We start from the raw sequence: 13636 nt of genomic DNA on the forward strand, positions 1-13636 counted from the left end.
AGGTATGAGAGTGGCTGTTCACAGGCCTGCAAGGAGTCAATTGTATTGAAATAGAGGGAGTTGTTTAGTTGAATAATTTTTTTTTTCTATAATGTGGGACTGAATCCAGATAATGACCTAGATGACTAAGTTATGCAGGAAAACAACTAAAATTAACTCCGTACTTCAGATGAAATCAACTACTTTGAACAAAACAGTATTACATGATTCTGTGGATACATCCACACCTCAGGTGCCCTCTATAGTCAATGGACATCGAGAACTTAAGTAATTATAAATTGAACTTCCATTTCTGCTTCAGTCAGCAGATTCTCAAAGTGAACAAGGAAAGCGATGTGGTATCTTCTGTCCTAGTGTTGATACAATCATTATAGAATATGACCATCGATGAGGCATCTTGCCTATGTAAAATACTGTTTTTTCACATACATTATATGTGTAAAAGAGGTTCACAAAATTAAATTAGGATTAGCATATCCAAAACACTGATGAAAACAATACCATGACAGAATATGTTAAGTTTCTTTACAACTCACTGTTTATAACACTAGAAAAATAAACTGACAGATGAAATAATACCCAATAATTACGATTCCCAGAACAGCATGTGACTGTAATCCTTCTCAAATGGATGCTATTGCTGTGCCACCACCTCCACTTACCTTAGGAAGTGTTCCAGAAGGAGGATGAGTATTAAAACCAAGATTATCTGCAAAAGAATCAAATGTAAAATGATACTGAGCAAGGTGAGGAATTTGTGTAAGAACACAGAATTTTACAGAGGAGAACAACTGTCTCGTTTTTAGATCACATTACAGTGTTTTTCTTGGACTATCTGCTTTGCTTCTGTCTCTTGTATGCAGCAGACTATGATACTTCCTGCCATAGAGACAAAAGTGCAGAGCCTTAATGATTCAAAGGAAAAAGAAAATAATGATGGAAAAATCACACAGTGATTCAAAAGGATGGAAAAAGTAAAAACTTCAGGGTTGGACTTGATGATCTTGAGTGTCTTTTCCAACCTAAATGCTTCTATGATTATATTCTATTAGTCTATATCCTCTCACCATGGCACTGACATCCAGTGAGAATGAAAGAAGGTGGCCTTAGAGAGAGAAAACCAGTTTTGGAAGAGCACAAATTGGACACAGATCAGTTAGATGCATCTCTTTTTCAGACAGGGCAAGTGGGAGGACAATGTCTCTCCAGTATTACAGGACATTAAAGAAGAAATAGGATAAAAAACACACTGACACCTTCCCCCACCTCTTCTCCTCCTTTCCCACAAGTTATCAAGGAATGTTTCTCTGACCCCATTTTCAGTGTCAGGTGCAGAAAGTGCCTTGTTCCACGCTGCTCCCCCCAAAACGGAAACTCACCTGCTGGGTGCGTGGCTCACTGCACCTAGCCTGAACTCCTGCAGCAGCACTGCTGCTGTGCCTGCTCCAGCTGGGAGTAAAGGACCACTGGAGAAGACCACCTTGTTCGTGTTTGTGGTCCGAATGACACACACTGCCACTTTGAGCAGCAAGCACATTTCTGACCTAACAATAATTCAGACCCGGTAGTAATTTGACATGGTAGCCTTAAGCTACAGGATCTGCCTCCATCATGCACAGTCTGGCAAGACATTGCCTCATTTGAAAAAGTGGAAAATCTGCACCCACTTCAATGGCAAGTGGAAAAAATTCACATGCATTTTTCGTAATTACCATGTCTTTTAACACATATAAAAATAATAGGAATAACTCACCGTTTTCTGAGCTGTGTTGTGGACAAGGAATGGTAAGAACCCTTAATAATCCATCTGGTTTGTAGGAATAATGCTCAACTAACTAGCAGAATGAGAGGGGAGGAAAAAAAAAGAAATAATGAGAGAAAAAGATATGAAAATATCAGGTGGAATCATTAAATATATAGTCTCTACAAATGTGTGCAGATGTACAATAGTCAACATATATTACAACAAATGACCTTGGCATACAGCAGATCTTTACTGCATATGTCCTTTGCTTTATTTCTATATAGCAGGGGTGCATGTTTCTGAAGTAACCTTGTGGATAAATGTGCAACGTGATCCAGAAATTGGATTTGTAAGGGTCAGTATTCCCCCTTGGTTCTGCTACAAAACAGCTTTGTAACTCTGAGCAAGTAAGTTATTTTTATGTCTCTGAGTTCCCACTTTCTCTGTCCTTTTTTTTTTTATTATTATTTTTGGCATAATTACAGTGAAAGCATTGCCCTAATATGCAATTCTTTCTTTGGACTTTAGAACTGCAATGGGATGTGCATAGTTAATAAATTTATAGCACCAATAGTTGTGGGCATTTGTGCTCCTGAATTGTCCTCTCCACACCATTTTTTACACGTTTTTTCACTGCTATTTTCCATTTGGGTATACAGGGGATATATGAGTGTAAGAGTTTCAGGAATGTTCACAAAAACTGTAAGATAGCAGAGCTGCTTTTCAATTTCCAGTGACATGAGGAAATAAATACATAGGATATTTACAAAAATGCTAAGAATATATGCAAGCAAAGATTCATATTTTAGATCTGTCTCTCACTTCACTAATTTTAACAGATTTTTACGCAACAGGACATAAGAGATTTCTGTCAGGATTTCAATTCCCTTAGTATTTTCAATTTACACAGTAATTTCATCAGTATTCAGTTTTAGTATCAACTTTGGCATAGTCAGCTATGGACTTCCTAATTGCTTAATCTTTACCAGGGTTCAGACATATTTTGGTGGTAAGCCTCAGCAAGCCATGCTTTAGCAGACTGGAAGGTAGAGAATTTCAGTGCTAATGACTGCATTATGTGTGCAACATCTTAAACCATTCTCTTATTGCTTGCTAGAATTCTGTTGGTTGCTGTTCTACAGAACTTCAGCAAAAGAGTAAACCAAGCATATCCATTATTGAAAATGGATATTTGCAAACGGACTTTCATTCTAGAGAACGTTCAGCTAACTGAATAAATAATCACAGTTTTGAACTCAGCCAGGCTGCAGCATCAGATTTATAAATGATGAAACTCTCTACACTCACAAAACTTTCTGTATTAACATGTATTTTCTTCACATACAGAAACCACACAATGTTGGAAACATATGACAAATAACCTGCCAAAACACGTTTGGTTTCAGCCAAAGACTATTGTCACAAGGCGAAATAAAACAACGTTGCCTTGGTCAGTTTTATGGAAATGTGATGACAGATATCCACGTGATACAAATTTAACAGACCTGCCACAGGGTGTCAAATCTTTTTCCATCTGGTATGGAGAGCTTTCCTGTCTTATCCCTGTCAATACGATAGTGCAGTACTTTTCCATCATTCAGTAGGCACAGGGCATAGGAACCATTGCTGTCCCTTTCTCGGATACTGTAGAAATAAGAAGGATTTTCAGGGTTACACTGTACCAGGAATGAACATTCTTTTTTAATCACCCTTTCCTTACAGCTTTTGAATTAAAAACAAAACAAAATCAGCACTGCAACTTCTGAAAACATTTTGCTAAGCCTTTAATTTATTTCTTAGTACGATTAATTATCAGATAAATTGCCTAAAGTTTTTTTTTTTTCTCCCAAAAAGGCAACAGATGAAAGCAAAAAATCAATTATGTAAGGCGCTGTTAGGCAGCTACAGAACACTGAACACTGCATAAAGCACTCACTGGGAAAATATGCATTTTAAATCTTCTGCAGTACTGGCTTACCTCTCTTGTATCTTTTATTTTGAAATAAAGAGATGACAGAAAGAAGATAAAATACTAAAAGAATGTAATGTGAAAAGATAAGATTTTTGTGTTTAAAATAGCTTTTTGTATGGCTGGGAATTTAAAGAAAATAATTTATTTCTGTAATCATTAATTCTTATAATTTCAGGAAAGACATTAATGTTTTGTTGCATATTTCACATAAAATTCATATGAAACTTCACATAGTATTGAAGTGTACATATCTCATCTAGACTTAACCATGGAGAAATTGCGGAACGTAATATAAAAACTTTGTCTAAAACTCACAGGATGATCTCCTTCTTCTAGGAGACCCGTGAGTGCCCTCTGAGATGCCTGTAAAACATGACAGAGTTGTTTTATGAGTACTCAGGGCTAGCTGACACTGGGACCAACGTACTCTGATGACAGGACCCAGTGTAGATAGGAATTGGTTACTAGCTCCATCATAGCTGGTGCAACATTTCTGAGTTTAGAAAGAAGGCTTTTTCTTTCAGTTGAGTTCCCACGCTAACTTACAGCTGACAGTGTGACAGCAATAGAGTTAGAACAAAATTGTCTGGCACTTTTTCTTTTTTTAATGAAAAGCCTAAATTCTGGAGCACTAAAACATTTCCTGTTCCGGCGTGCACAGAAATCTACTTTCTCTCCCTCAAATTTTGGAACAGCCTTGAAAAGAAACACAGCAGTAAATTCTCACTAAGGTGTTAAGAAGCTTTGCTGGTGCAACACTGGTACTTGCTGTTACATCTCAGGAGATTGCAGAGGCTACTATTAAATTATTCTCTTCAGCTGACTCTCTCAAGGCTGAAGAAAAACTGTGTTTTTTTCTGAATTACTTATGCACCTTTTTCTTTCAAGTAGAGTGATTCTTGTTGCCTAAGATGTGAACAGGACACTGGCTAAAAGAAAAGGGAAGTAGGGTCAGTTTTTTGTTTTCTGAAACCAAAGTAACTTGCATAACTCTCTAAAGCAAATTGAAACACACTGTGGTTTCTTCATGGCATGTAGGTGTTTTCTCAGCCTGCTGATTTCCTGTGCTGACTGACCAGTGAAGAACAACAGGCTCTGCTAAAATGAAGAGTGACTTTTACTTTGTCTTCTCTGACCTGCTCTAAGCAAATAAAGCTTAGAAAAATATTTTCAGAATGGAGGGCACTGTTCCTAAAATACAAACGGCACTTCATTATAATCGGGCTTCTATTCAGAATAAAGCACAAAAAAGATTATAAAAACGCAATGGATTGTTTCTCAGTAACAAATATCCTTTGCATTTCACAGGAAGAAATGGAGGGTCCAGTACAATATAGTTCTACTGGAACTGGTTCTCATTTGCAAGACTTGTTACTCTCACAAGAGGCATTACAAACATTTCTTGAGAGCACAGGCCCCATGGGAGAGCAGAGTTCTGATTCCATGAAGACCATGGCACAGACCCAAATAGCTCCATCACTCTTCAGTGCAGGATTTAGGTGGAGTTCAGGTTTATAAGGTTGTAGTTGCATTTCGGAGCTTTTTCTTCCCCTAGCCCAATAGTTACACAACTCTGGAGCCATCTGCTGTTCAGTCATGTCAACTTCTGTCAGACAGCTCTATCACTGCACATCCTAAAAACACCTCCATTCTAACATACGAATAATCTGGGTCCTGGGGGAGACTTGTTCCCTTAGGGTTATGGAGCAGGTGGGTTTAACCTGTAGTCAGTCAACTCCAGCACAACCTAGATCCCTACAAAAGACAAAAATCAGGAAGTACACAACCTGGATTCCCACAAAACACAAAACCAGAAGATACTACCATCTTTCCAATATGTCCAAAAAGCAGAAGTATCACATGCATTGAACTGACAGCCAAAGTCTTAGTTTTGGCAGACAGAACCCTTACTGGGTGACATGGATTGCCCCAAGCCATGTTTCACAATTTCATTTTGGTTTTGCAGACTGTGGTAACGGCTGTCTAGGTTAGGCTAAGCCTCCAGAACGGCAGCTGGGTAACAGTTCTATGTCAACAGTTGCTATAAAAAATTGAAAGGCAAATGCTAGTCAAACTAAAAGGTTGTAAAATGAAACCTCTTTGAATGGAAATAAAAGTTTCACATCTTCTTGATGGTGCTGCCTGTATTACCCAGAGCCTTCACATCAGATCTGGGAGCTCTCTTCATATATGGAACTTCCCTTGTATGAAAAGTAACAATCTTCAGAACATTGAGAAAAAAGTTCAAAATTCCAAATGCACTCTCTGCTTTCAAGTGCTCTGAAATGAAACACAATATTTAATAAAAACTGCTAAAAAATAAGTCCTAATTTTAAAATTTTGGCAAGGAAGGGAGCCAGCAGTGAGGTACCACCTGGTCTTCTATTTCATGCTATTGCAGAGAATTGAAATATATGCAGAAGATAAACATAAAGATGATAAACACCTGCAAATAAACAACACTGTCATTTCATCCACTGAGATTAATCAGAAATATGAACAACTTCATTGAGGACAGATTTGAGTACATAGCTATATTTGAGAAGTGTCAAGGAATCTAGATTTTTTATGACATACATTTTTGAAAGAGTAGAATAAGGAATGCAGAAATTCAAATAGTTAACTAATCCAATGCAGAGAATACTTAGGTATGGATTTTATATTTCATGCAATGTGTGCTTGAGTATTTTTTTGAGAGTGCAACCTAGATAGCAACCAATAGCAATTTGGAGCACTATTATAGACAGTGTAAATAGCTAACCATTCCTTCCTTTGGTATTTTCATTTGGAAGCAAAAAGAACAATGTCCCAATTTTTTCTGTTTCCATCTGAAAACCCAAATGATCCCTCTCTTTCTAAAGAAAAATATCCCTGAGGGTCAAAGAAATAAATTGCTATTACAACATGCCTCATTGACTGTGTAGAAAAAGACAGAAGTCGCAGCATTCTGCAGAGGAGAATTATGAAGAAAATAAAAAGCAAAATGCTTGCTTTAGGAATGGTGTGAAATTATTCTTGCTCCTGAATCCAAAGGCATGCTGAATTTTATTCTCGACATTGCTTTGCTTTCTCAGCAATTACAGCTTTGTTGATGCCAGAGATATTGACATTCCCCACTGCTGATGGAGCTCCAGCCATTCCCTGCTTGTCTTGCCCTCATGACCATCTCTCTGGCAATGCTATTAACAACATGGCTACTCATTATCACTTCAAAGATCTGCTGCACATTGCATATGTTCCAAGTTAGGAGGGTAATAAGAGATGAACTTGGTGCCATCTGTAAAAGAATTATATAAAGGGCAAAATGGATTGACTGCTGTCTTCATAGGCATAATTTCTTTTCCCCTGTTCACAAACACATTCAAAGTTGTTTCAGAAATGTCAGAACATGACAGAATTTAGGAGACATCTCAGTTTCACACTATTGCTATCTACAATGGAACTTAAAAACTCATCTCCTGGTGAGTCTGCTGCACAGTTACCAAATACTTTCGCGAGAAGGACTGCATCGTATTAGTCAATTTAGTTGACTTTGCCCTGGCAGCAAAATACACCATGCTTCACCAAATGCATAATGAACCGCTCTGTGGTAAAACTGCACCTGGATCTTCTTAGTATATCTATCTTGGTTAGATCACAGCTTTTTTCACACCTCAGACTCACTCTGCTGCTGAAGCACCCAGTGCAGGACCCATCTTGAGAAGCCACAGCCCTGCCGCACTGGTCTGCAAGTGGCACCCAACACGTACCTAACTGAAGATCAGTAAACAGCTCCCCCAAACAGTCATAGGCACCATCCAGGCTGCTGTGGAGAGGAAGCCAGCACTTCCAGAAACACAGCTCATTGTCTGTTTATTATCATTTATCTTGAAAAATTTTTATGCCAAGCATAATTTCTAAGCCTAGAAACTGCTTGGCACTTTCAGGAGGAACTTCATCATTAATTAATAACCCTGAATTAAGGACACATTTAATAGGATTGTTTTCCTCTTCTATGACGTCAACAATGTCCAGTTCCTATTATGGATACAAACTTAATACTGATAGAATTATCTAAAGAATTCAGAAACATGACCTAGCTCAGTATGCAGTCTGGTAGCAGCAAACTCCTAGAAGAAGGCAGCAATATTAGTGTAAACATATACTGCTATATATACCAGAAACGGAAATTTTTGGTCAAACACAAGAAAACTCTTACAGACAACTGCACTTCAAACCTCATTACTCTGAAATACTATTACTAGTATTAACTATTGTGACATGTAAGAGACAGTTCTGTTTCTAGTTGTCCTGGAATGCCATAATGCGGCATATTACTGTGGTTTATTATTATAATGGTCTAAACTAGATTTGTCCTCTTTAATATGCTCATTACATACTGAAAACACTCATATGACACCAAAATAGTTTTCTCCTTTCCTTTTACACAACTTCTCATATTTTATTCATATTTTATGAACTACATGCAGCTATGAAAAGATGTGAAGTTTATATAGACTCAACTACTGATTTGCAATGCCTTCACTCACAATTTCCATAATATTGAATTTTTAAGTTTAACAGTATTTCCGAATATTCTTTATTCACCTCCAACTTCAGAACTTTTGGTTTTTAACACATATGAAGATCACATGCTTGTATAACTTAAGTGGTCATTACTGATGGCAAGATTTGACAACCCCGGCCACATTCCCAAGGTGCTTCATATGTGAAACTAGAGAGAAAATTAACTCTTCTGCTGTTCGCTTTTAGCAAAGTTATAATTTATTTTTCAACTCTTCCACATAAGCATGCATGAACTCACACAGATATTAACAATATTATAAATATTTAATGATGCATTATTAATAAAATACTATTACAGTATTAAAAAAAGTATTACCAATATTAGTAGTTTGATCTATGATTAATGTTCCCTACCAGGCAAAATGTAATAAACCCCAGGAGTTTGGTCAAGAACCATCATCTAATACAGAATGAAAAACAGTATTTGTGAAGTTAAGTGGGGCTTCAGACGTAAAGTTCTCTATTTTCATTTTCTTTTCAGATAATTTTAGAGATTTGACTTCTATTCCACTGCTATTTTTTTTCCTCCAAAGTTCGTGCCTAGAGTGGCAATCTTACATAAACATTCTTCGCAGAAGAGGTAAAAACTACTTCCCATTTCACGTCATTTCATGACATGGTTTCTGTGTTTGGGTTTGAAAACAAGCTCTCTAGCATCCACATACATACTTTATTGACTTTCAAGCCATGAAAAAAACTAAAAATATCTTTGAAAATTCTCTGGTAAGACATCCATTCAGCTCAGAACTTTTCCTTGGATGCACTGTAGTGTTATTTTTACGATGCTACTCATGATATTTTGAATTGCAGTTAGAAAGCTTTTCTACTATTTCCTTATTTAAGCCATTTTAAATAATTCTAGATTTAATAATCTTGTATTGCTATCAAGTAATACAGTAATCAAGTTGTAATCGAGTTTTGGAGACCCTTTTAAAAAATATACAGAAATATTCTAGCCTTTTAATATTTATTATTTTCTCCGTAATCAACAATATGATTTTTGTTACAGACAAGTATCTACTTGTGGACTTGTCAAATAACCTCAGAGTACCTAATCTCCTCAAAAATCTAGCTCCTTTCTTTGTCCCCAGGTTCCAATTCCTACCTCAACAGGCAGACATCTCTTAAACCTTAAATGTTTGAAAGCTTTACCTTTTGGTCAGCTACTGCACTTGATTATCTTGACCAGTGTTAAAAAACCACTAATTCACAGTCACAACTTCAAAGCCTTTAATCCGCAGATGTACAGAATATTCAGACAAGCACTGCTGCTGGGTAAGTAAAACTATGTGATGTCTGTGCCTGAAATGTACAACAATGCACCACTCTCACATTCAACAGGTTTGCTGCTTCTGCTTTAGTTAGCCAGAAATGAGTGGTTTATTTCTCAACACCTGCCAAGCAGGCCCATGTTAGGCAACCCACTGCAGAAAGCAATAAACCACTCTGAATTACAGTTTTTTTGTTATTTGTGATGAGCCTCTAAGTCTATGGGTCTGAGAGCTAGAACAGCTCAGGAATGTAAAATAACTGCTTCCAAAACAAATTAACAACACATTATTTCTCTTGCTGCAGTGGCTACTGAACTGTGGGGTAGATGAAGTTCTCTCTCTGTGTCTTCACTGAGACCATAGGAGCAAATGGCAACTGAGTGGTTACCACATTCTAAGATGGCCAGATAGGAAGTCTGTGCAAGAACAATTAATACATCAGAAAGCATCCTACAGAAGTAAACAGTCTTCTCCTTAATTAGAGGGACCCAAGATCAACACACTAGCAGTTCATGTTATTTAAGCTCCAGTGGTAGTTCTACAGAGCCTTAAAATTAGTGTTTTCTCCTCTATGGGTTTCTCTCCCCCATATGAAAGCAGCCACTTGAGTTCCATCAAAACTACGTAAAATATGGATCCATTGACATAACCAGTCCTGTGGGAGAAAGTCTGAATGCTCCCCCACAACTCATTGAGCATGCCACTGAAAACAGCATCAGAAATGCCTCCTAGGCCATCTTTCAGGAACGTAGGAAAATGTTGGGAAAATATTTCCAATCAAAGCAGTAGGAATGCTTATAGAGAATTAAAAGGAGACCAGTATTTCTAATAGGAGGCTGAAAATGTCAAGTCTCTTAAAACATTTCACTCTCTCACTCCAAAACCTATCCCTGTTGTCAGGAAATACTAGCTAATGGATCCTTTTGTTTGAACAAAACTCAGTTTCCTACCTCCTGTGTCTCCCAGCCTCCCCACCTTGCCCCAAAGAGAAATACTTTGGCCACAGAGAAACCAATGTGTGTCTGAGGCAAACTGGAAAAGTTGCCAGTTTTAATACATCATCAACATCATGACTCAGCTGATACAAAGTACATTTGGTAAGGTGTTAAAACAGAAAGCAAAAAAGCAATCTATTTTTAGGTATAAAATTGCCATTAAAAGAAAGAAATTTTTTTTGTTTCAATTGCTGGACGTTATGAGTAAAAAGTAAGAAAAGAAATTAGCAAAATCACAGGGCAAGAAAAAGGGGAGGTTATGTGGTGATGCTGGGATGGTAATCTGTAACAGCATCTATGTTCATCAAATCCTCTAAACATCTATGCAGCAGAAAGAAATGTACTTTCTATTTACTCCACAAATTTTTGTGACTTTTGTAAAAAATTTTTTTATTACAAGTATAACAAAATCTGTAACAAGTTTATTACTATGTTTTGTTACCTATGGCAGCAAAAGCAACTGGGTAAATGCCCCCCCTGGATACGATCCCCACCAGTAAGGAATACAAGGCTGAAAATAGACATGCATGGCTACTTGAGTGAGAGTGGCTATGAAACACAAAAAAATTCAAGGACTGAGGGAAGAAAAGAGAGTTCAAGAAAAGAGATGTCACTACAGTCAAAGACTGTAGTGGTTAAGACCTTATAGGAATTCACTCTACTGGGAATAGGATTTAAAGGAGTTACTGGTTCCTGTCAACTAAGATTGAAAGATGGAAATATGCGAGGATTGCACCCACACTAGCAATTAGTACTGCAAAATTACAGAAAATTATTAAAGTGTAAGAGTTTGTACCGAAGAAGCATATCCTTCCTGCACTCACTTGTGGGGTTTCACTTTGGACTACCTCTAAAAAAAGCCAAAGAAGCCTGAGTGCTAAAGAAAACTACATAGGTAGGTGATGAAATTTCCCTGAGAAATTATACAGCTCTAAGCCATTCTTACTTGGCCATGACTTTTAAGACTAATTTTTTATCATTATATACTTTTTGGGTGGGCAGTGGGACGACAAAAGACAGCTCTGTTAAAACACTGGTATTTTTCCTTTGAGGATTTTCCAGAAAGAAACCCTGGCTCTAGTCCTCACAAGATGATGGCTGTCAGTCACTATCCTAATTACACATTTGTGCTCAGAAAACAAAAGATCCTTAGGCTGGGTAAATGCAGAGGGTAAGCAGCAGACACAAAATAATGCTGTCAAGGTAGAAGCGATTCATACCGTTGCTTAACTACAAAACAAAGCACTACCACTCTCGCTGGGAGACTCGACAGATACAGATCCCAACAGCTGCAAACATAGGCAGCTTGTCTCTAATTGTACCAGTTCAATAAGCCTGCGTACTGGGTGCAGCTGGTCAGGCTTTGACAGTGGGGCTGCAAAAGCCAGGGGATGCCCTGGGCTGGTGACAACTGTTTCCAGCAGGCCCTGGTGGACAACCCTGCAGGTGTTCCAGGCTTTTGTTATAGTTTTCCATCTTTAGTTAAGTGAGGGACCTGCTTAGGGCAGGAGGCATCATGTCGTAAATTATGCTGAACTGAGTGCCCTCGCTGTGGATGAACCACATTTGAGGGCATAGTCTCATTTGATATTTATTCAAATCAAATTCAAATGTTACAGAACACTGGAGGCAAACAGCAACACCACAGAAAAATAAACTCACAGAAATTTTCCATTGTTTCTTGACCCAATGAGGATACGGTGTTCTGACTCCTCCCGAGAGATCCTCCCATGGAACCAGGGCATCTTCTCATGGGCTGTAGTGGCAATCAGCTTCTCCAGCTGAGGCTTCTGACTAATGATAGCTTGTTCAAGGGCATGCCCCTAGAGAGCAGTAAAAACATGGTGAAGCAGTCAAACTATGTTCTGCAATAAAAGATGACAGGTAGACTCCCTGTCTTTTGGGACATCCAAAATTTGCACATATTTGTTGTTTGTGAAGGCCTGGTTGGTATAAAAATTTTAAACCAGGAACTAGCATATGGTAATATAAACATCATAAAAACAGGGTTCTCCCTGTTCCTCTGAGAAAAAGAAGGAAAATTAATCAGTAAATAAAACCATGGAAATAAAAGTATTTAAAGTCAGATTGTTATGGTAATGAGACATAGCTAAACAGAATTTGTGTCAGTCTGAGATTTCGAACATACCTCCAAATTACATATCCTATGGCAGTGTACTAAAATAGACTGAATGTGCTTTGCACTGTTACAGCATGTCCGTGTCAAAGACATCAATGCAAATTTTCCCAGACAGAACAGTTCCCATTTTAGAGTATCTTACTTAGAGTAATATTAACTTAGACATTTCTAACCTTGTCTACAACCTACCACTTCTAAATTGGGCCTGCTTGGAATCTGAGGGCAACTCCCACTAGTTTCACCAGTGTTTAACCAGAGCACATCAACTTCCCTTTAGACTGAGCTCAGACTCATCAGAAAAGACACTGTGAACCTCAGCAGTTATAGAAAATGTTGTATAAGTTTCAGGCTTTCCCAGTTTGGGGGTTGCTCCATGTATTCTACAGAGTAGAATTCATAGGGTTACTTGCTACCAGCAAAAGAGATTAGAAACCTTGTGTAGCTTCCTGAGTTCATGAAGTACCTCATAGCATCTCAAGGTGAAATAATATTCCTTTTGCAGCCTCCTACGCTAGTGTTTCCATGTTAAGACTAGCTTCTTCATAGTCACTCTCAGGAAAAAAATCCAACACCTTGTCCTTCATATGGAAAATTCCTGCTTGACCCCTGCAGCACTGAAGATATATAGGCAGTGCTCTGCAGTGTACAAACTATTGTCTTTCAGGAACTATTTCTGTTTTGGACACAATCTAAATTAGCATTACAGAAACAAGGCCAACCAAAAGAGCAGGATGTAAGTCATCATGTCACCATGCCTGCCTGCATATCAATCCATAATAAATCAAAATTAAAAACAATGAGACAAACCATTTCTGTATCTTGTTCATTACCTGTATTAATTTTTGGTCCAAATCTGATGACATGTTAGTGCAAAGGTAGATAAGATTATGCTAGCTGAGAACATTGCAGAAATTCTAAGGGTTTAAATTTCAGGAAAACTACACTTAT

The 13636-nt window shown here is 37.8% G+C and overlaps 1 protein-coding gene across 1 annotated transcript in view; it reads right to left on the bottom strand.

Annotated features, from left to right (window-relative positions):
• SYK (spleen associated tyrosine kinase) overlaps positions 1–13636 on the bottom strand; it is a 47078-nt gene that overhangs the window by 17961 nt on the left and 15481 nt on the right. Inside the window, exons 3-6 of the mRNA XM_066181642.1 lie at positions 12211–12371; positions 3250–3388; positions 1754–1835; positions 663–709 (exon numbers count right to left, since the gene is read on the bottom strand). Coding sequence (XP_066037739.1) covers positions 663–709; positions 1754–1835; positions 3250–3388; positions 12211–12371 — 429 coding nt within the window. The remainder of the gene's footprint in view (positions 1–662; positions 710–1753; positions 1836–3249; positions 3389–12210; positions 12372–13636) is intronic.

Source organism: Chamaea fasciata, unplaced genomic scaffold (assembly GCF_029207755.1).
Source record: "Chamaea fasciata isolate MVZ Bird 193981 ecotype frontalis unplaced genomic scaffold, bChaFas1.0.hap1 SCAF_4, whole genome shotgun sequence".
NCBI lineage: Eukaryota > Metazoa > Chordata > Aves > Passeriformes > Sylviidae > Chamaea > Chamaea fasciata.